Consider the following 23,500-nt stretch of genomic DNA (forward strand, 5'->3'; position numbering starts at 1 on the left):
GAGTAACCAGACATGACTTATTGGTTAGTTTTGTCCAGATGTAAATTCGAGGATTCAGTGTTCGTGCCCCGTTGTCATGAAGTCACGCCTTCTACATTGACCAGTCAGCACATCTAGAAGTGTAAATGAGTTCAGTAGATGAGATTTCTATCCTGTTTGGTGCTTATGACGTAAACTTGAGACCAGAGATACTTCTCCGATTGTGTGTAAAAACACTGTGCCTTAGTTTTAGCAAAGAAACAAAACAAAAACATAACTGGATTTAAACCATCTTTATAATGTTTTTATAAGGTAATTTTTAATACTACTTTACTTTACTACACCAAACAACTTTCTGGTCAGGGATAGTTGATTATTTTACCACCTTTTAGTCACAGACCTGGTCAGTCAAAGAAACTTAAATCTGTAGCTCACCTGATTGGATTATCATAGTATACTGAAGCCTAACACGCCATTCTGATTGGATAATCATGAGATATTGGAACCTAACATGCCATTCTGATTGGATGATCATGAAATATTAAATCCTAGCCTTCAATTTTGGTTCGGTGATCATGAGATATTGACGCCTACTTGACCTTCTTCCAGACATTCAGGTGGACATGTTAATGTCAGATGACGTAAATAAAACATTTCCTGCATTAAGACAAATCAAACAACTTTGAAAGAAGACAGGTGTGAGAATCTGATTCTCGCTGATTTTAAATAAGTTCTACTCCTATTAAGATCAGTTTCTTTTCTCACAGTGTGACTACAATGGGTTAAGCAAACTATACGCCTTAAAAAAAAAAAAAACTCTGGGTTGGGGTTAAATCATTTGAATTCTTTGATAAGTCCTGGACAAGAAATTCCTATTCCACACCTGTTATCTGGTTCAGTCTCTATTTACTTACTCTCGAAGTCACGTACAAGGTATTAAGCATACATGCCCAAACGAGTGACTTCTGTACATGCGCTGTGTACCACCAGTGCACATGCTTTGAGCACGAGGCTGATAAACTTCGGTAATTCTTGATGAGGGGGAACTCACTTAAAATAAAAATGTATCTCAGAACGGCTGGTATTGGTATTAACACTTTTATTGATAAGGAGAGAACAACGTTTCGACATCTCACTATTTTCTAATTCTAATTATTTTTATGTGCAGATATCTAAACTTGACCAATAACAAATGAATATAATGTCTAGGTAAGTGGTTAACGTGTTTTCTGCCTTCGGAAACATTTAACTAAGATGGAAGAGTTTTTTGGTGTGTGACCTCGGTACATGGCTTCAAGTAGCGCATGCGTATGAGCATGCATTTGACGAAGTGTCAACGTAAAGTGATTCAACAATAACCCGAATGATTTTACAAAATATTTTATTGTCTTGTATGAAAGTTTTGTGTTTTGAATCGTTCACGTAAAGGTTGATTTACTTACACTACTTTATTGCGTCATCTCGTCACAATGTGGTTGATAATAATAGGCCTAATTTAACACGTGCCACTGAAACCAAGCGCGGATAACCGCTTCTCTTTGATAACCCGCGGGAAAACCACGCTCACAAGTACGAGATTCTACAGGTACCGGGAAAACCGTGTATATCTGATCCTAGCTACTAAAACCACTTTATTGTTGTCTCATTACTATAGAACGTGTAATAAATAGACAATAACAATATATACCACATGGCGAACGTAATTCAATGAAATGATTTAAGGATTAGTCAGATATAGATTTAACGTCCAATGGCCTAGTCGCACTTCCGGTGCGACTTTCAACGTCATTCTCTACTACTCAAGCCCACCTCTCAACAGCGTTTCTTCACTTTTTTTTACGTTTCTTTTCTCAATGGACTGGAATTTAAACATGTAATAAAGTCACATGCTTCGCAAAGAACCCACACCTACACCTACTGGGCGAATTTCGATCACAGCATGTTATCAGTGAGCAGATTTATGTAAGCGATTAAAAATAGCAGATCGTAATTTTCCTATAAATATCTATCTTCAATTTTATTTATTACAGTGTGAAACTTGGTAGTGGAATAATTCCTTTTGTTCTAGACCATTGAAACTGTAACCGGAAGTTACTCCAAGTTCACGCTCTACTGTGACCGGAAGTATGAAAGTTTACCAGGTTAACTTTTTGTGACCGGAAATTGCTCCAAATTTACATTTTTTTAACTTATTCAAGAATTCCATAACTGATACAAGAATCAATTTTTAAAGGCGTCTCAGTAAGCGGATGTTAATTCAGTAAGGCCTTCAGAACTGGTTTGTCCGAGGCCTTGAATGTATTATAATGCTGTGTTTTTTTGGATTTGGACCTCAGTAAGTTATTGGTGGCCAGGCACGGTCAGGTAGGTTAAGGCGTTCGACTCGTAATCTGAGGATCGCTGGTTCGAATCCCAGTTGCACCAGACATGCTCGCCCTTTCAGCCGTGGGAGCGTTATAATGTGATGGTCAATCCCACTATTCGTTGGTAAAAGAGTACCCCATAAGTTGGCGGTGGGTGGTGATGACTAGCTGCCTTCCCTCTAGGCTTACACTGCTAAATTAGGGACGGCTAGCCCAAATGGCCCTCGTGTAGCTTTGCGTGAAATTCAAAAACAAACAAACACAATCACTGATAATGATAAAAATCAAATATCCAAACAAATGATACCTAAGCCTTAATAGAAACACTTGCTGTTTATTACTACCTCATTTCAATTTGCTGCTTACTGTCAAGGTGCTTCCTGAAATTAGATTTAATGTGAGATATTTGCAGCTTCAATCTGATTCCCCACCAAACCTAGTCCGACGTTTTGTTTACGTCGCACTATACTTGGAAAATCCTGCCACAGTTAAGTACGCAGTTGTAAAGAGAATTACCACTGTATTTCAACTCGTGTCTATCAGCTGTTCAGTTTCTTTCACACTTATATCTGTCACAGATACAGTGGAGCTTTGCGTGAAATTTAAAACAAACCAAACCCAATGACGAGTAGGGAAAATTTTCCATGTTTGAATATACGTCAGAAATCTGTGTTCAGCTTTCCTGTTGTTTGAGTAACCCGGATGTGTGTAATTCTGCAATGCTGTGCTCATAACTGAAATAGTCATGAATTTCACCCTTCCATAACTAGATTTAGAATATACCTTTCATCAGATATATGGTATTATTTCTAACCGTATGTTTAAAGGTCCTAAAAATGTGCCAGTTCTTCTCTTTTATTCTGTCAAAGATTGCACGTGTCAACAGCTAGAAATTCGGATAACTTTGGCCTTGTATCAAGAAATGATTGAGACACTTGTACAAATCAGCATCAGTTAGGGTTTTCCCACTGTAAAAGCTACTTGAACTAGTCGGTGGGCACAATTTTAACATTTGCTTCAAATTTCGTCTCGTCATCATAGACTTGACGATATAGTTGTTCGTAATAAAGAATTAACTTTTGCGACTGTGTTTTTTTTTTTTTTTTCTGTTAAGGTTCAGTTTCTTCCCGCGTAATATTTTCAGAATCTCGTTTAGAGACTACTTTGTCCCCCACTAGTACAGTGGTAAGTCTCCGGATTTAAAGCACTAAAATCAGGGTTTCGCTTCCCCTCGGTGGACTCAGCAGATAGCCCGATGGGGCTTTGCAATACGAAAACACACAGAGACAACTTCTATATATTATATATATATATATATATATCGATTATCAGTGGACTTAAATACCACAGATCTAGACGCCAACTTTTTCCAAATAATTGTGAGAGTTTGGTGTGGTCTCAGACGTGGCTATCATTTTTGTACATGCTTCATATAAGTTATTTTTATTTATTTGCAAATCCTCGGAATACTCAGAAGCAATAACTTTTCAAACTGCCTGCGCAGTAAATAAAATTGTACTATTCATTATGTGTGCTTGCGCGTGTGTGTACGTGTGTTAGTGTGCCATCACCCAGAGTTAGCTGGATTGATTACCGTAAATTTTTTTGTATGGTAACTGGAAAAAGTCCGAAAGTGTACACGAACTTTTTGGTTATAAGATATTTGCCGAGAAGGGTGATAAATAGAAAGTCCCTGAAATGTGGCACATTTCATATTTTTATATAGCCTTGGTTGTGAATGTACAAACACAAGTACTTTGTCAGTTAAACGAGTTAATTATTACTTTATGCAAAGCAGGGTGTGCAGTTTTTGTTTGTTTGATTCTAGCACAAAACTACAGAAAGCGCCATCTATGATCTGCTAACCACAAGTATCGAAAACCGATTTCTGTTGTTGTTGTTTTGAATTAAGCACAAAGTTACACAATGGGCTATCTGTGCTCTGCCCACCACGGGTATCGAAACCCGGTTTTTAGCGTTGTAAGTCCACAGACATACCCTGAGCCACTGGGGGGCAACCGATTTCTAGAGTATTTAATAAGGGATTTAATAACAAAAGAAAGTCGGGACGAAAAGATAGAAGATTTTGTCATTATACAATTTTTGTTTCCTTAACGGATATCGTCAGGTGATATATATACAACAAGAAATCGTATAAGATAAAGTTTAAATGATAATTGTGTAACGGGTGTTGCTTTTATCGAGTCTGCGTTAAAAACGTAAACGTAATTTGTTTTGCTGTATTTCTGAGGGGGAAAATGTGTTTTTTGTGGGGGGATATTTTTGAAGTTGAAAGTCTGTCCGTTTTGAATTTCGGGAAAAGCTACTCTAGGGTTATCTACGGCAGATGTATGTAATTTAGCAGTGCTAAGTAAGAAGAAAGGCAACATCGCACACACACCGCCAATTCTTGGGTTACACTTTTACCACCGACTAGTGGAATTGATCATAACTTATAATGCCCCCATAGAAAAGAAATTTTGAGCACATTCGATGACGTAGATTCGAATTTGCAAACATTGTGAGTCACCTTGTATTCTCCACTCCACCAAGTGGCTTAGCGGTAAGCCGAAAACTACAAACTGGGTTTCGATATTCCAGGTGGGCTTGGCTCAAAAACTCCACTGTGTAGCTTTCTTTGTACTTCAAAACAAACAGAAAAAACCACGTGCCACGTTAAGCTCTTTACACAGAATTTCATATTGCTAAACTATACATATGACGTGTTTTTATTAATTTTTTGAGTAATTAGAAGACCAAAATGGTTAAAGTTATATATACATGTATATACTGTTGCGGTTGATATGATTAATGGTAAATACATAATCAGGCCCTGATCTAGACCCATCAAAAATTTTGATGACTCAAGTGAAAAATGCCTGAAATTCAGCTTATATCTAAGAGGCCGTTGAGGAGTTAAGTTACGACAGGAAATTCAGTACTTGAAGTGTTTCTTGAGATTGATATAAATGTCTATTAAGTTTTATAACAACAACAGATGTCAGTTGAGCAAGTTACAAGAAAACAGAACAAAATTGAAAGAGTCCTTCGTGCAAATTCTTCTGATTCACACACAAAGTTTTATTTCTATTTTTAATGTATTCAAGAACCATGATTTGAGATAACCAATAGAATTTCTTGAACTTGACGTTTAACGACTTGCTAGAATGAAGTTTGTTTGTTTTTTGAATTTCGCACAAAACTACTCGAGGGCTATCTGTGCTAGCCGTCCCTAATTTAACAGTGTAAGACTAGAGGGAAGGCAGGTAGTCATCACCACCCACCGCCAACTCTTGGGCTACTCTTTTACCAACGAATAGTGGGATTGACCGTCACATTATAACGCCCCCACGGCTGAAAGGGCGAGCATGTTTAACGCGACGGGGATGCGAACCTCATATTACGAGTCGAACGCCTTAACACGCTTGGCAATGCCGGGCCCCTAATAAACATTCTAAGTGAATAAGCTAGGGTATGCCTGTCAGTTACCTTAGTTACTACAGTTCAAGGCCTGAAATTAAAAAATTAGGACAATATCAATGATATAGCAAAACAGTATTTTATTGTGTGTATCTACAGGTGGAAACTTGTGTGTGTTTTGACTATTGTATACATGTAGTTCAAACTGACCCTGCTGTTTTATAAATATCTTTCGAAATTATGAATCTGTTATAATTGTATACAATTTATCGATTCGAGACCCGCGACCCTCGGATTACGAGTCGCACGCCTTACGCGCTTGGCCATGCCAGGCCTAGAATGAAGTTGATATAAAGAAAGACACATCTTAAAACTGGTTATAATTGTGATATTCCATTCTGGTACATTTCAGTAAGGCTATAAGTTTAGAAAGATAAAACCGGGTTTCGATACCCGTTGTTGATAGAGCACAGATAGCTTGTCGTGTAATTTGTATTTAACAACAGAACAAACAAAAAACATCTCATGTTGTTGTGCATTAAGTTACACAGTGTGGGTTATCCTCTCTCGATGGCTAGAGTAGGGCGGTACACACTGGTATTCATACAGACATGAATGGCAAAGCAGACATGACGTATTAAAAAAAGGTTTTCAACAATAATGTGTTCGATTCTAGCACAAGTACGTTTCACTGGACTTCACTTCCGTTTTACACAGGAAACGTCATCCAGCTCCTTCCCCAATATTTGCATACCCCAATCCGTCCACCACGGAGAATCGAACCTCAAATTTTAGTGTTGTGAGTCCGTAAACTTACCACTGACCCACAGGAGGACATATATTTCAGTTGTACGGTTTGTTTGTTTGTTTTAAAGTTAAGGCCAAAGCTATACAATGGGCTACCTGTGCTCTACCCATGACGGGTGTCGAAAACCAGTTTATAGCATTGTCGTTGTGTCACTGGGGGGTGTACTGTAATGATTTCTATTCTTGGTAGGTTCTTTTTAATTATTCAGTAAAAAAGTGCAAAGTCCAGTTCATTTACGCTAGGGAAAGCAATTTATTCTTTCGACCATAACATGCAAGTTTTACAAGCTATAACCTAATTCCCAAAAAGGATTTTATTTGAAATAAATAAATTGAAATAATAAAAAATGAATGTTAAGTACAGTGACGTAAGCGAGGTTGAGAGTATGGCTTAATGGACTCAACCCCCTGCCAACCCGATTCTTATGCCAAAGAAGTGTCCTTTTGTCTCTTTCATAAAAATTGTCAACTACAGAAAAAGATACATCTGATTTCACACCTAGCTTGCTGCAATTTACTGGGGGGTGGATGTCAGCATTAAAATGAATAACACACAGAAACTTGTAGGTCTGTATAGCAAACATATAATTTGAATATGGTGTTAAGTGGTATGTTTTAGATTTTAAGAGTTTTTATAAGACCAATTAAATAAGAGAAAAATGAAATATTTGTTTCTACGGCTTATGTGTACCAGAGACAACCCACAATCCTCATAGCCTCCTTTAACTCCCTTCTGGAAGAAAAAAAAAGTTTGCTTTATGATGCTTGAAAAATGCCAATTTTATTACAGAGCCCCAGCCAGTTCAGTACCCTCTCCATGCTACTGGTGAAGTATGCATGTTACATTCACACATCTATTTCTACACGGTGAGGCTGTGATTTGCCATGAACCATGAATCTTCTTGTTTTGAGGAAATTATATCGTTTGTATTAATTAACAAAGGAGAGCCAAAGAACACAACATAAATAAAAGTCTTTAGTGGTGTAACAAGAAGCAGAAATGTTATGTAAATCACGAGCATCATTTTCATCTTCAAAATGAAGGATATGATTATGAAAAAGAAAAAAAAGCTTGGCGTATCTCACGATACTCCTTTGTTTCTTTTTTTTAAGTTGGCTAAACTCCAGGATTAACTATGTTAACTGTCCCTAATCTTAAAGTAATACACCAGAGGAAAGGAAGCTAACCAACTCCAAAGGGTTAATATTTTTAGAGCAGGGATTCAAGCCTGCAACCTTCAGATTGCAAATCCAGTGTCCCACCTACCATGCGAAGCCAAACCATTGGAATTGTGAAGAAGATAATAAGTAAGGAATTGAAATTAACAAAGGCCAATGAGCCAAAAGGTAACAAGTTTCTTACTGTATATCAACAACGTCTATTTTCGTTCAAAAAACAAAGAGAAAAAATGTAGTTGAAAAATTCAAATTAGTATCATTCAAACACATGTATGTGACATCGACTCCGATTAAACTCAGTGGATTTTTACGTCTTTGATTCAATTTTATGTTTAGGAATATTTTAATACATAGCTATTTGATAGAAATTACACAAAGAGAGCATAAACACACCAGCATAGAGTCCATTCCTGAGAAATATGTAGCAGATGATTGTCCAGTGTTATGGGAATCATTGTTTTTTTACATTAATTGTATGACTTATTTATGGAGCAATTTTTGTGAAGAAACATTCACAAATAAATTGGTTTTAATTGTAATAAATGTAAGATAATACACGTATGTTATTGTGATTTGAATGGGAATAACTTTAACAGTGTCATGAAAGAAGATCTTGGTTTAATGGCTGAGCAGTCTCCAAAGTCATCCAAGCAATGTGCTGTTACTAGATGTTGGACACACAAGATTTTAGGTTGTATCTACAGAAATATTGAAAACAAGTCAAAAGAAGCTTTAATTTTAGTGTACACATCACTGGTTAGGCCACATTTGGAGTATTGTGTTCAGTTATAGGCTTCTTGCCTGAGGAAAGACATTGAACTGTTAGAAATGGTTCAGAGGAAAGCTACTATAATTATGTCTAGGATCAGAGGCATAGATTTTTTACACCCGATGGGGGGATGATTTTTGCAACCACTTATGTGGACTGTTCAATTTGCAAATTGGTAATCTCTGCTTACATGAACCTGAAAGCTGTAAACATGCAGTCACAGAGTAATCTTGTTGCCACGATACTTGCATGTATACTTAGCCCTACTGACTGATACTTATGAACTATCGCTTAGATAGAAGAGCTTAGAAGCACGCCTATGTTAAAGATGCACATTTCGGCTACTGAAAAAACCTACATCTAGGCCTAATTATGTAATTCGATTGGTAAGAACACAAGAATCACAAGAACAAACACAAAATTTGTAGGTCTGTGATGTAATAAAACAATTCAACAGACCAAACTGTAGGGGGGGTGATTGTATGCACCATACCCCCCACCTAAAATGAAAGGAGGATGTATCCTCCATCCCCCCCCCCACTCCTGTCTAGGATGGAAAAGTTATTATATGAGGATAGGTTAAGATCTCTGAACTTGTTTTGACAAAAGCAGAGCTAAAGGGGATCTGAGTGAGGGAATTAATTGTGTTGATGCACCTTCTTTTTTCATATTTAATAGTGAGACACAATAAGAAATGTTGACAAGGTAGAAACCATCTTTAGCTGTGACACTTCCACTTTCCTAACAGGATGTGTGGTCTTAGGGCTGTCTTCATGTGTGATGGATGGAGTAAATTTATGTGAGTTTAAGGGAAGAATTCATAAATATATGTATAATATATGGACTCTCTTTGAGGTCTGTTTGTTTCTTTAATGTTTAGTTTCATAGATGGAAAAGCTGAAATGGGTCAAGAGGTCTTTAACTGTCCTTACATTTTATGTAAACATAAATAAAGGTAACACATTTATAAAGAAAATTAATAACTGGAATTCCATAACTTAGTGACTTTAATTTCTTTGCTGATGTGTAGATATCCAATTCGAAAAGAACAGGAACGGATGATTACAGCGAGTCACCTGATTAGTGATAAAAACACCATCAGCATAAAAAGACATTTTGGTAAGGTTTTAAGCCCAGCATGCAACTTGTTAGCAGATAGTAGTTGTGTTAGCAAAGCATGTTGTAATTTTATGTATTTTCCATACAAATAAGAGCATTAAAACCTTAGTAACTTTTCTCACTGCCCACATGTAAGAAAATATTTTTAATGTAATGCATGTCCAGTGGTGTAACCACAAAAAATGGACTTGTACCCCTTTGCAAATAAAAAAAAGTAACCAGACTACCTACATTTATTTCCATGTAATCTCAATTATGCTTTTGGCTATTGAGTCCTCTTTTGGTTTGGTGCCCCCACAGTTCCCCAAAGGTACAGGAGCATCTTTGCACCATTATCTATTTTGAAAATGATGGAATCTTGTTATTTAGAATTACTGTCAACTCAGTACTGTAGTTGGATAATGGTAATAAAGAACTAGTTTTGTTAGTTGGAGATCATCAAAGTAACATTTAAAGTGAATTAAATTGATTAAAAAAAAAAGAAGTTTAAAAATGTATAGTTTTTGGTTTCTTTCTGATTAACTACAAACTACAGCTTCTTAATGTAAGGAAAGTTTTATTACTTAACTCTGTATGTGTTACCCTTTGTAGAAAAGAACCAGGTTGGCATCATTTTAGTACCCAGTGGAGAGTGTCTTGGGTTCATCTTTGCAGATCTTAACTGGAATGTCAAAAAAGTGAGAGAAACTGTTGACGGGCAAGTAAGTTTTCTTTGATAATTATAGAAGAAATAATTTTGGGTTAATGGAAATTATTTGAAACTCTCTTTGTAATGACTTTGTAGTTATTGTTTGAAAAAAACCAACATAGATGAGGATAATGCAGATAAAGTTATATAAAATAATACTGAGTATATTTAATATATTACTTCCAGTTTATTTTAATGTACGATTAAAAATAAATCTGTTACTATAATAAAGTTCAGTAGTATTTGCTTTATTGTTGGAAACAAACTTAAATTTGTTTGAGAAAGACTACTACAATCATTTAATTTTAAGAAATTGAATGATAAATATAGTATTTTGTTCACTGAGTAGAGGAGAGGTTAAGACAGGCATTGATGGTGATAAAGTAATGACAAGGAACCGTTCTGGTTCTTCAAGTGTGTCCTTGCTCATCTAGCCTTCGAAAATTTTCAAATTTTAAACCTGTCTTTACTTATTACGAAGTCATCAGTTACCTTCTTAAGTTCTTAGAAGATGTTTGCCTTTATTGTTGCAACTCATTCCATAAGTCCATCACCCCTTTTAAAAGGAAATAAAACTGTATTAATTGGAGTCTACTCTATTTTTTCCCCACTCTTTAAATTTCTGTACTCTCATCATATCATCTACACACCCATAGCACATAATGAAATAACTTTAATCCTATCTATCTTCCCATCTAATAATCTTGTAAATTTGGATAAGATCACTTTGTGGAAATATGAAGGATCAGATGTGTTTTATATAGAAAGATAAAAATCTTTATTGGATATTTCAACTGACTGGTTACAGTTGCTCTTAGTATAATCAGAGAAGTTACTTGAAAACACATTATCATGAGTGTTTATTTTCAAATATTTTAATAAAGTACCTTTCAACAACTTGAGTTTCTTCTCTGATGTAAATATTTCAAGGTTCAAATTGTTTTTTAAATTTTTATACTTACTGCAATTTAGAATTTCAAAGAACTGGCTGCTGGTTCAATAAGATATATTTTTGTTGTTGTTGTTACTGTGATAATTTTCAAAATTATGATACTAAGACTGAATATTCTGTCTTAATCGAGCTTATTCAGAAAGCTCATATCAACTGTACATTTTAAGAAGATAAATATTGTGTATGTATTTAAGTATAAATTCTTTTAAACGTATCCACGTTTTATTTTAAACCCTCATAATTATCTGTCAATAATACAAGCAATTTTGATACTTATTTCTTCATTTAGATTTAAACTTTGTTTATGTTTTTCATATTTCAGCTCCATGATCTCAACAAACACATAAAGCTTGAGTACGTGTTTTTAGAACATCACGGCTGGCCACTAACTTATAATCAAGAGTTGATGCTCACATTGGTAGACATACTCAAAGACATGCATATTTCGATTAAGTATCGACCTACACAGAACACGGTTCCTTCTTTACCAGAACCAATTCCTCATTCACCTTTGCAGATTACAGAAAGTCAGAATGACCAAGTGACCGAAATTGACACTCCTGACGGTACCACACCTAGCCAAGGTGCTCCTAAGAAACGATCTTCAATGTTTACAAGGTAATAATCAAAATGAAACATCCTGTTGTGAGAGTTTCTATACAAGTTATGAAATAATTATATTCATACAACACTGGTGTTAGGCCTATTAAATCTTTAAATGCTACTTTTTCTAAACACTATTTTTTATTTAGTCCCATATGGATTTTCAAGAATTAGAAAAGTGTAGTAATTTTTAAACTACACTGCATTTATCATACCTTTCTTTTCCATACTTTATGCTTTGTTTTGGTTGATAAAGTAGAATGTTCAGATAACTCATTTAAAGCTTCAGTGTATAGATTTGTCTTTAGTTCAGGTTAACCTAAATTGTTGAAACTTTCCTCATGTGGGAAATCACTTTGTGCAGGAGATGAGCTAGATCTTATAGTCACAAGTTAAGTAAACCTTGGTGTTAGAAGTACACAGTCTCACTATACTGTGTAATGTATATTGTTTTATGGGGTTTTTCAATAATTTTAATTTGTTCCTACATCCTTCTCTTTTTAAATTTTTATTTTTTTACCAAAGGTAAAAACAACACAGTCTCACTATACTGTGTAATGAATATTGTTTTATGGGGTTTTTCAATAATTTTAATTTGTTCCTACAACCTTCTCTTTTTAAATTTTACCTTTGGTAAAAAAATAAATATTTAAAATAAAAATCTGTAACATATGTATATCCCCATGCTATAGTTTTAGTAAAAGTTTTAAACTGATGTTTGTTTATAATAATTAAACATTTATTTAAGATTGTTTAATAACATAGGCATATCAAAATACTAAATCTTTTTTTGTTTTTCTAGGATTTCCTGGAGAAGGACCAGGGTGGTTGGAAATCCTCTCGTGGCAAAACCGATCCTGATTAGTTATGTTCGAGCAGAGGCAGCAGCACATGCTGTCAATTTGAAGCAAGAGCTATGTAATCTTGGCTTCAGTGTTTACTTGGTATTTGATTTTTCTCTAAAAGTTTCATAGTTTCATAATACCTGTTTTTGTATAAAAAAAATTTATTATCTGTTGCAAGGTTCAAAATAATTTTGTTTGATAATTTTATTTCTAATTAAAGTACAACATACAAAAAGTAGAATCTGTGTGTAATGTAAGACAACTCTGAAACAAGTAAGCTTACAGACTACGATATATATGTATATATTTATAATACATAATTTATTAGTCCATCTAGACTGTTCCCTCCACTTTGTTAAACTGTAATATACAAATAAATAGCTTTTGGCAGGAGTTTTAAAACTCAGACAGATATTAACAAGGAATTGGAACAACTCACATCAAAGGCACATATAAGTTCATAAATTAATTTCATAGTGGGATAACACCACTGGCTTGAAGAAAACTAAACTTTAGAATAAAAGATTGTCTATATAAATCTTTACTCTGTTTGTTTTCTTGTATTACTTCAGGCCCTTCATCAGGCAGCAATAAGACAAAATTTTAAGATACCTTTGTGAGCACCTGAAAACTAATTAGTTCCCGAAAATAATCTGAACAGTAGGACTGAATTTTGATATTTTGTCACCGTTTTTAGAGGTTATCCCCAGCACTTGCCCCGTACCATTATCCTTAATAAACAAACAAATAGATATACATATCAGGATGTGAACATAGTGCCACCATTTCTAAAAATATTTTACATTAACAGACCTTTCTGTGTCTTACTTCTAGTTGTTCAAGTTCAAACAACTTTAATTTCTTTATTTTTTTCTTAATGTCTTGAATTTATGGGAATTTTGTTTTATTTTTAAGTTCATAAATTGTTATAAACTTATTATACGGGTCAATAAAAAGTGTAAAGTAAGAATGAGATAGTAGCTTTTAGTAAATGTCAAATTAATAAAACACACTTCCTGAATTTGACACCCAAGACCATTACCTACTTACCAAAGCTAGGCTTGGTGTATAGATAGTAAGTTTAAAAATAATAATTTAAAAGAAAATGGAAGAAAAGATCAAGCTGATACAAGTAGTCTTTCTGGAAAATTCTAAAACTAATTTTGTCAGTTTATGATATTATGTTTGTAAGAGTCAGTTTTACTGTTGTTGTCCTTTACATAGAAATAAATTTAAAATTATTTTACAGTCATGGCAATAAGAAATGCTTTCATGTGATGTAGTCAAGGATGTTGTATACTAGTCCTTATTCATTTGGGAATTATTTACTTTTATGGTTGATATTTATAAAAAAAACATGTTTTAAAGCACTTATAAAAATTATTATTTAATTATAATTCAAAAAATATCTGTGATTAAGCTTGATGCATAGCAAAATTACTGACTTCTGTAGGTTTTTATTGAACTACTTTGGAAATCTTTCGCTAGAAATAATAGAACTGTTTTGTAGGATGTGCATGAAATCAAGACTGGATGTGACTGGCAAGATGCATTGAATTATGCAATTAGCCACTGCTCAGTTTTTGTACCTCTGATAACTCCAATGTATGGAAAAACTCAGTGGACTAACAGAGAGGTACGAATATAGTTTGTACGTTCAAACAAGATGTGCAACAGTAAATCTTACTGTAATGTACATAGTGTGTATATATGTACCAATGTATGTATGTGACCAAAATATTATATACAATGTGGCACCATCTACTGAATGGCATCAAAAACAAAAATCCATAAAAAGTTTCACATTTTGGGTATTCAAGATTCAGACAGTTAGAAAAATAACTGTGGTATGTGTAACAACTATATCTTTATGGCAGAACATAAGTTTAAATAAATGTTCTCACACCAAGAACATAAACTTTCACTAGGATTGTATGTGAGGGTTTGATTATATCTTTGTTGAAGTAAATTTGTAATTATCATACTAAGAAATAAAGTATGGTGTTTTAAAAAGAACTGCTTATTTTTTCAGTGTAAGGTACCATGTTTAAAATATAAAAACATTACAGGTTATATCGTTACAATCAATACAATTTTCCTGTGCAGCAGCACATTTTACGAAAATGTTTTTGTCAATGAGGTATGAACATTAAACTAATAATTACAAGGACAAACAACTGCCCACAGGGTGGCACTTCTGTAAGTAAGTTTAATTAATGACACATGCCTATCATGCAATTAAGTTGATAATACCTGATAATGTTGATGATATGCATACAAGAAAGGTGCACCCAGGATGCAAGATATAAATTTATTATAAATCTATTTTGCAGGTTAAACTGGCCGACGTGCTTGACAAGTTAATAATTCCAGTTAGTTTTCTTGACAAATGGCCCCCAGAGTGCCTTGCGATCCAGTTTGCATCAACACAGTACATACCGTGGAAATCACCAGATAGTGATCACAGTAAGTAGTTCTACTTTTCTTGTTTTATGAAATCAAAGTTTCTTTATATAATTTGGAGTGAGATGACTGTGGAAAATTTGATACCCAAATGACCCCCTCCCTCTTTGTTATCCACTTGAAATACAATGAAATTTATAGCTTTTGGTCCCCAGTTGTAACACACAAGAAAAAAAAAACAAAAAAACTTTGAGTTATTATTTACATGTTTTTACTACAAAATTAATTATAAAACTGTGTAAATCCTTGGTTTGTTGTGCTTTATGAACGATTAATTCGAATCTATCATAAGAAATACATATTTTCGATTTTGCAAATATGATGTTTGTGCTCGACTTTTAGATTTTCAAATTCGTTTTCACATTTCAGTTTAACAACTGATTGAGAGTTGCACATTTAAGATTAAAAGTATTCTAGAAGTGTGGTGTAACATAGAGTTGAAGAAGGGGACATGCTGAAAGCAGGAGGTGCAAACTACCAGGTGCAAAGAGTGAGAAGGAGGGCACATAACAATGACTATAGGAGTATACAAATTATATCTGAAAACACAAATTTTAAACATCAAGTTTCAAAACCTGCCACAGAAGTGTTACAACTATTAGGCAACACAGTAATAACAGTTAGCATGGAGAGGTGGAATACAACAAATTGTAGGTTTAGATAGGAGAAACAGTGTATAAAAAGGGTGCACAACACTGCACAACATTATCATGAATCAGAAATATTGTGTTATCCAGTGCACACATTGTTATGATATTTTGTTAATAATGCAGCTGTTAATTGATTTAACAACCATGTTAAATGTACTCACAATGTTAAAATGTGGTGGGCATAGCATATAGCCCAATGTGACTTTGCTCTAAAACAAATAACCTTTACTTATTCTCTGCTGAAATTTTATTCACTTTGTACAGTCAAAAATGAATGTGAAATGAAAGTGACGGACTTTAGAGTTTGGGAATCTGGACAGATGCAGAGAGTTGCTAAGGAGATTGCAGACTTTTGTAAATCAGTATTTAGCAGGAAAGAAAAACTAAGCAAGCTATCTAGGAGCTTTAGAAAAGTAAGAAATTGTCTTATTTTTTCACTTGTTTTGTCAGTAAAGTAAATATTTTAAATAGACTTACCTTATATAGTTTCCTTCATCATAAAATCAGGTGTATCAAGTTGAGAGCTGAGTTATTGTACACCATTACATGGCTAGTTTAAGTACTACCCCTTGTAATGAAACCAGAAGTATGAAGTTAACAGTCCATTCATTCTAGATTTCCAGCATTTTTTTTTATTGCTCAGAATTAGAGTTCACCAAGAATGAGTGAACTTGTGAGGTAAAATAACTAAACTGGGAAAAGAAAGTAGCCTATTAAGCATCACAAATGAGATAAAACATCATATTTGTTTTGTTGCATTGTTTCAAATTAGTTAGGCCTGGCATTACCAGGTGGTTAGGGTTCTCGACTTGTAATCTGAGGATCGTGGGTTCACATCCCTGTCGCAGCAAACATGCTCCCACTTTCAGCCGCAGGGGCATTATAATGTGACAGTGAATCACACCATTCATTGGCAAAAGAGTAGCCCAAGAGTTGGTAATGGATGATGATGACTAGCTGCCTTCTCTTTAGTTTAACACTGACAACTTAGGGACAGATAGCACATATAGCTCTCATGTAGCTTTGCACAAAATTCAAAAATAAACAAACCAAATTTGTTGATCATGATTTCCAAAATAGAAATGGGTAAAAGTAATGTTTCATGTTTATATTTTGTCTGCCAAATATCATTGCTAAGGAGTTAATTTGGTCAGTAGCAGAGCTGGAAATTATCATCTAGTGAAGAAAATACCTTTTATACCTAGTTCAGAATTAGTAGTCATCCAGTGACAGAGATAAGACTTGAGGACAAGCTTTTCTTTTGTAAGAGGGGGGAAGAACGTAGCAGCTTAAGTTAATAAAAAGTAACTTACTAGTAGTAGTTAACTCTATAGTAGATTGAGTATACCAATTACCTCTATTGTAAAGGTTTCTGTGTTCAGTTGAGTGTTCAGAGAATACTGAAATAAAATGTCTATAAACGATAAGCATAAGCTTATAAAACAAAATCACATGGTACAGGAATACTGTTTTTATTTCGTGGATGTTTCATAAGGCCAAATTTGGTGAAGAATAGTTGTATGTCAAATTGTGTTTTCTTTAATTGCACAAAATAAAGCACTATTTCTAATATGTAAATTAATAACAAAATTAATGAGTTATTTGTTGATTCAGCAATGTGTGTAAAACTACTGCAAGGTATATCTATGCAAAAAACTATCCTTATCCATTCCTGCACTTTCATTGTGATGTCATAATGTTACAGCAATTATGGCTAGTACTGCTTTATTAACTATTGTAAGTAATTAATATCAAAGAACTTTTCAGGGATCACTTCTGCAGATGGCAATGCATAACTCCATCTCTAGCCCTACTGAAGGATTTCCATCCAAAATTTTGTACGACATGGGAAAAGAACAGGAAGATATGGACAGCAGCAAGTTTGTAGTGATTAGTGCTCACCCTAGCCAGAGGCTACTGGTACGATTAGATTTGTCTTTGATGGAATAATTAATTAGTTAGCACTTCCAAAGATGTGTGTTTTATCTGTTGTTTTGGTTTTACAACTACCTGTAAACAAGAGTGATCAGATATATTGTCATTTTTTTAGGAACTTTTATTAATTTATATACTTTTTATAAGTACTATGTTACTGATTTAGAAATGTTAAACAATACAATATATATTTAATCTTACAAATTTAGAATAAAGTAAATTTGTAGTTAAGTGTACGTGGAAGGAATAGGTAAGAATTAGCGTGTTAGGTATCAGATTTTGCCCTGCACTAACTTAATCATTTTACCTCTGAACAATAATAATTATGCATGTAAGCTTATGGAAACATTAAAGATAACTTGGAAAACAAAATCTTAATTTCCTTTAGGCCCATCAACTAAAGATGCACTTAGCAAAGCAACATTTAAAAGTTTGGTGCTCAACAGAAATGTTTGACAGTTCTGACTATATCGTGGTCGATTCCGGTAAACCAATTTCTGCTTCCAACACCCCACAAGACCTTCCTACAATTCCTGAAGGAGAGAGTGTGCTTAGTCAGCATTACATGGAGTTGTCCAGGTGTATAGACAGAAGTAAATACCCAGCACCCATCACCCGTACTGACTCAGAAGCTGGGGGTAAGGAATTCAAATCCAGTGGTCAGAATACTAAGTACTGTTGAGACAGTTGGACATGTAGTGGTAGAAATTCAGAATCTAATTGCATAACTTAGAAAATGAATAGTTCTTTCTAGAAGTAGTTGATTGATTGATTGATTGATTGATTGATTTAGTGTTTTATAGCACAAAGCAGCGAGGCTATCTGCGCCAGACATTCGGTGAAAATGTAAAAAAAAAATAAAAATAAATAAATAAATGTAGTAATAGACATAAATGGAAATGAAGGTAAAACAAAAAAGTATAAAACCAATGTTGACACCTAGTCTACAATGTTAAGATAGAAGGCAGAGTATAAGAAGTTGTAAGGTATTTACTCTAGCAAAAAGGTAATGATCATAACCCGCCAGGAAGATTAACAGGTTAGTTCAAGAACCACCGTCAATCACCTGAAGTTGGCCTTTCCAGTCCTGGTTCCGGGTTATGTGTCATAGCAGCTATTATCAAAATGTAAAAGAATAAAAGTTTTAAAAGACACTCCATAAAATCGTAATAATGAGTAGCCAAATGTCCAGTAAAAAGATAAAGTCAAGTAAATGGAGTAAAATTTGTAAAAGTAAATGAAGGTAAAAACAAAACAGCAATTAAAACAGAAAATGGTGTAAAAACCAATGGTGACATCCAGTCTTCAAAGTTGTAAAATATTTACTCTAGCAAAATGTTAATGATCATAACCCGCCAGGAAGACTAACAGGTAAGTTCAAGAACCACCGTCAATCACCTGAAGTTGGCCTTTCCAGTCCTGGTTCCCGGGTTATGTGTCATAGCAGCTATTATCAAAATGTAAAAGAATAAAAGTTTTAAAAGACACTCCGCAAAATCGTAATAATGAGTAGCCAAATGTCCAGTAAAAAGATAAAAGTCAAGTAAATGGAGTAAAATTTGTAAAAGTAATTGAAGATAAAAGCAAAACGGTAATTAAAACAGAAAATGGCGTAAAAACCAATGTTGACATCCAGTCAACAAAGTTGTAAAGAACTACCTGTAGCAGAATGGTAATGATCGTAACCCGCCAGGAAGACTAACAGGTAAGTATAAAAACCACCGTCAGTCACCTGAAGTTGGTTCCAGGTTATGAGTCAATATGGCCAGTACTAAAAAGTTAAGTAGTAAAAGTGTGAAATGATATGCAGCAAAAGTATAATAACAACTCGCCAGGATGACTAACGAGTAGTTCAAACAGGAGCGTTAGTCACCTGAAGTTGGCCTTTCCAGTCCTGGTGTCGAGTTATTTAATGTTCTGGCCATTGTCCAATGTCAAATTGAAGGAGAGAGATTAAAACTGTAAAAAAGGAACCACAATTAAAAAGGTGTAATGAATAAATATGCAACACTTAAATGAGATTAAAAAGGTTAATGGCCATTAAAAAATTAAAAACATTATCAAGGTGGACAGAGTCACCATCACCAATAACTCTGTCCAATGTTACAGATTGACCCTGGGAAAAAATATGTTTAAAATATTGCCGTCGTTGAGAATTGTAACGATGGCAAGAAAGTAAAACGTGGCTGATAGTGATTTGAGTGTTACACAAACTACACATTGGTGCATCAGTTCCAGATAAAAGAAAATGATGAGTTAAAAAACTGTGACCAATGCGTAGCCTAGTGAGAACAACTTCCTCCTTCCGAACTTTACGGAAGCTAGATGGCCAAAGTCCAATTTTGGGTTTGATTTGAAAAAAGTTTGTTGTCACGTTGCTCATTCCAAGTGGACTGCCAGCTGGCACGAAGCCGAGCCTTGAAGACAACACCATAGTCCATGTACGGAATAGGCATAGGAGTGATGGTGTTGAAGCAGACATATTTAGCTGCCATGTCTGCAAGCTCGTTCCATGAATACCAACATGGCCTGGTATCCAGAAAAACTGGATTGAAGTAGCTGCTAATGAGAAATGGGCCAGTCGGTTTCAATATAGCGAGAATAGGATGTGAGCTAACGTGTAGCGATTCCAAGGCAAGTATAGAACTAAGCGAATCAGTATAAATAGTGCAGTTGGAGTACTGCTCAGCTGCAATATGATCCAGGGCAAGAGATATGGCATACAGTTCAGCAGTGAACACAGAAGCTGTAGAAGGGATTCTGCGTGCAACTACTGACCCATAGCAAACCATAGCAGAGCCCACTGAATTACCTGATTTGGAACCATCTGTATAAATAGGAACTGAATGATTGTTTGAAAGATATTCATTGAATAAAAGTCGGTACTTCGAATCTGAAGTATCTGCCTTTTTTAGGTGACTGAAAGAAAGGTCACATTTGGGGGCTGTAATAAGCCATGGTGGGATGGGCGACCTGTGGAATCTGCAATGTTATCCAAGGACAGACCCAATTCATCCAATTGCTCCGGATGCGAAGGCCAAACGAGCAATGACAGATCGTCTGTTCTGAAAAGTACTGCCCACCGAGGAAGGAAAACACATTTCCAGGTGGGATGCTTTGGTAAGGAATGAAGTTTCGAAGTATATTGTAAAGCTAGTTGCAAACGGCGAAGGTGTAGACAAGGTTCATGAGATTCAATGTATATACTTTGAACTGGAGAGGTACGGAAAGCCCCAGTGCAGAGTCGAAGTCCTTGGTGATGAACGGGGTCCAGCATCTTTAAGGCCGAGGGTCTGGCAGAGCCATAGACCATTGATCCATAATCGAGTTTTGATCTAATAAGAGCACGATATACCTTTAACATTGAACAGCGATCTGCCCCAACTGGTAGAAGAGAGAACACGGAGGATGTTCAGTGCTCTTGTGCATTTGACCGAAGCTGCTTTAAGTGTGGTATAAAGGTCAGTTTACAATCAAAGATAAGCCCCAAGAACTTGGTCTCCGGGACCACTGGCAACAAAAATTCACCGATATGAAGTTCAGGACCAGGGTGAATACCCCGTCGACGGCAAAAGTGCATGCATACAGTTTTGGAGAGAGAGAAATTAAAGCCGTTCGCCATAGTCCACTTCCATTACACAATTGAGGGCGGTTTGTAGTTGCCGCCAATATATCTCATGTTTGACGACTGACATGAGATGTGAAAGTCGTCGACATACAGCCCATTCGCAACAGTGAGAGGGAGTTGTTCAGTGATGGCATTTATCTTTATACTGAAGAGTGTAACACTCAATACACAGCCTTGAGGGACTCCAAGTTCCTGTACAAAAGAACAGGAAAGTGTCGAACCCACACGAACTTGGAATCTCCTGTCCATTAAAAATTTTTAATAAACATGGGTAGATGGCCACGTAACCCATATGTATGGAGGTCTCAAAAACGCCATACCTCCACGTTGTGTCGTAAGCCTTCTCTATGTCAAAGAATATTGATACAAGATGTTGGCGGTTGAGAAAGGCTTCTCTGATAGATGTTTCAAGACGAATTAGGTGGTCTGTGGTGGAGTGCTGTCGACGGAACCCACACTGGGTGGGCGAGAGGAGGTTGTTTGATTCAAGGAACCAAACAAGACGAGCATTAACCATCCTTTCTAATGTCTTACAGAGACAGCTCGTCAAAGCAATTGGACGGTAGTTTGAAGGAATCTTGGGATCTTTCCCTGGCTTAGAGAAAGGTAAAATAATAGCCTGGCGCCAGGCATCAGGAAAAACATTCTCCTGCCAGATCCGGTTGAAAACAATCAGAAGGACATCAAGAGAAGCAGGAGATAGATGGTGCAGCATGTCATAATGAATACCATCAGGTCCAACGGACGTACTGGCAGACCGATGAAGGGCCATTTTTAGTTCCACCAGGGTAAAGGGACAATTATAGTCAAAGAAACAGTCAGTTAGAAAGGAAAGAGATGATCGCTCTGCCCAAGTCTTGATGGCCAGGAAGGTGGAGGAACAAGCAGAAGTGCTAGATACCCGGCAAAAGCTTTCACCTAGAGTGTTAGCGATGTTCCAAACATCAGTCACCTCCTGACCATCAGAGAGTAAGATCGAGAGGGGGATAGAATTGTAATGTCCATTAACCTTTCGAATCCTGTCCCATATGATCTTGGAACTGGTGATAGAAGATATACTGGTTGTGAACTTAATCCAAGATTCCTTCTGGCTGTGACGTCTTACCCACCTAGCATGTGCACGGGCCCGTTGGAAAGCAACCCGGTTTGAAAGTGTGGAATATCTACGAAAAGTATCCCAGGCCCACTTTTGAGCCTTCCGTGCTAAGTGGCAAGCAGGATTCCACCACGGACGAGGATATCGTGGAAAACGTGTCGAGGTTTTAGGAATACACTGAGCAGCTGCATGTGTAATACAGTCAGTTACTGCTGCTACACAGTCGTCTATTGATGGCTGATTTACGATGGCAGGATCAAGTTCTGCGAGAGCAGTGAAAGTGGACCAGTCTGCCTGATCCAGCTTCCACCGGGGCACGCGGGTAGGATGGCATCGACCACGGCCAGTCTCTCTCAAAAGGATCAGAAAATGATCACTGCCTAGTGTATTACTGTCAACCCTCCATGAAAAATGGGAGAATAATGAAGGGGAGCAAACTGAGAGATCAATAGTGGTAAAGGACCGACTAGGTGCATGAAAGTAAGTGGAAGAACCAGTATTGAAAAGAGAAAGATTGTGATCAGAGAGCATCCGCTCTACAGATCGGCCCCTCCCATCAATAATAGCACTTCCCCAGAGAGGATGATGTCCATTAAAATCCCCTAGGATTAGAAATGGAGATGGCAATTGTTCAACGAGAGCATCAAGATCTGATTGATCATATGTCTTTCCAGGGGACAGGTACAGAGAACAAACAGTGATGGTATGACCCAAGGAAACACGGATGGCTACAGCCTCCAAGGGTGTGTTGAGTGACAAAGACAGGGTGGGCACGTGTTGATCAACCAACAGTGCCACCCCTCCATGTACTCGACCATCACACAACCTGTCATTTCTGTACAGAGAAAACTTCCGAATGGAGACAGTATCAGCAGTTTTGAGAAATGTTTCTTGTAAAGAAAGACAAACAGGATGGTAGGAAGCAATCAGCGTTTTGATATCATCCAGATTAGAACGTAAACATTGACAGTTCCATTGTATCAAGGTGGCCATTTTTAAGAACG

General features: G+C 36.0%; 1 protein-coding gene across 1 annotated transcript in view; it reads left to right on the forward strand.

The window, feature by feature from the left end:
* Positions 1-23,500, forward strand: part of LOC143253817 (uncharacterized) — a 50,754-nt gene that overhangs the window by 13,137 nt on the left and 14,117 nt on the right. Inside the window, exons 2-10 of the mRNA XM_076508224.1 lie at positions 9,548-9,636; positions 10,228-10,337; positions 11,599-11,894; positions 12,682-12,823; positions 14,235-14,360; positions 15,058-15,190; positions 16,102-16,250; positions 17,605-17,757; positions 18,161-18,410. Of these exons, the coding sequence (XP_076364339.1) occupies positions 9,548-9,636; positions 10,228-10,337; positions 11,599-11,894; positions 12,682-12,823; positions 14,235-14,360; positions 15,058-15,190; positions 16,102-16,250; positions 17,605-17,757; positions 18,161-18,410 (1,448 nt within the window). The remainder of the gene's footprint in view (positions 1-9,547; positions 9,637-10,227; positions 10,338-11,598; positions 11,895-12,681; positions 12,824-14,234; positions 14,361-15,057; positions 15,191-16,101; positions 16,251-17,604; positions 17,758-18,160; positions 18,411-23,500) is intronic.

Source organism: Tachypleus tridentatus, chromosome 6 (genome assembly GCF_004210375.1).
Source record: "Tachypleus tridentatus isolate NWPU-2018 chromosome 6, ASM421037v1, whole genome shotgun sequence".
Taxonomy (NCBI): Eukaryota; Metazoa; Arthropoda; class Merostomata; order Xiphosura; family Limulidae; genus Tachypleus; species Tachypleus tridentatus.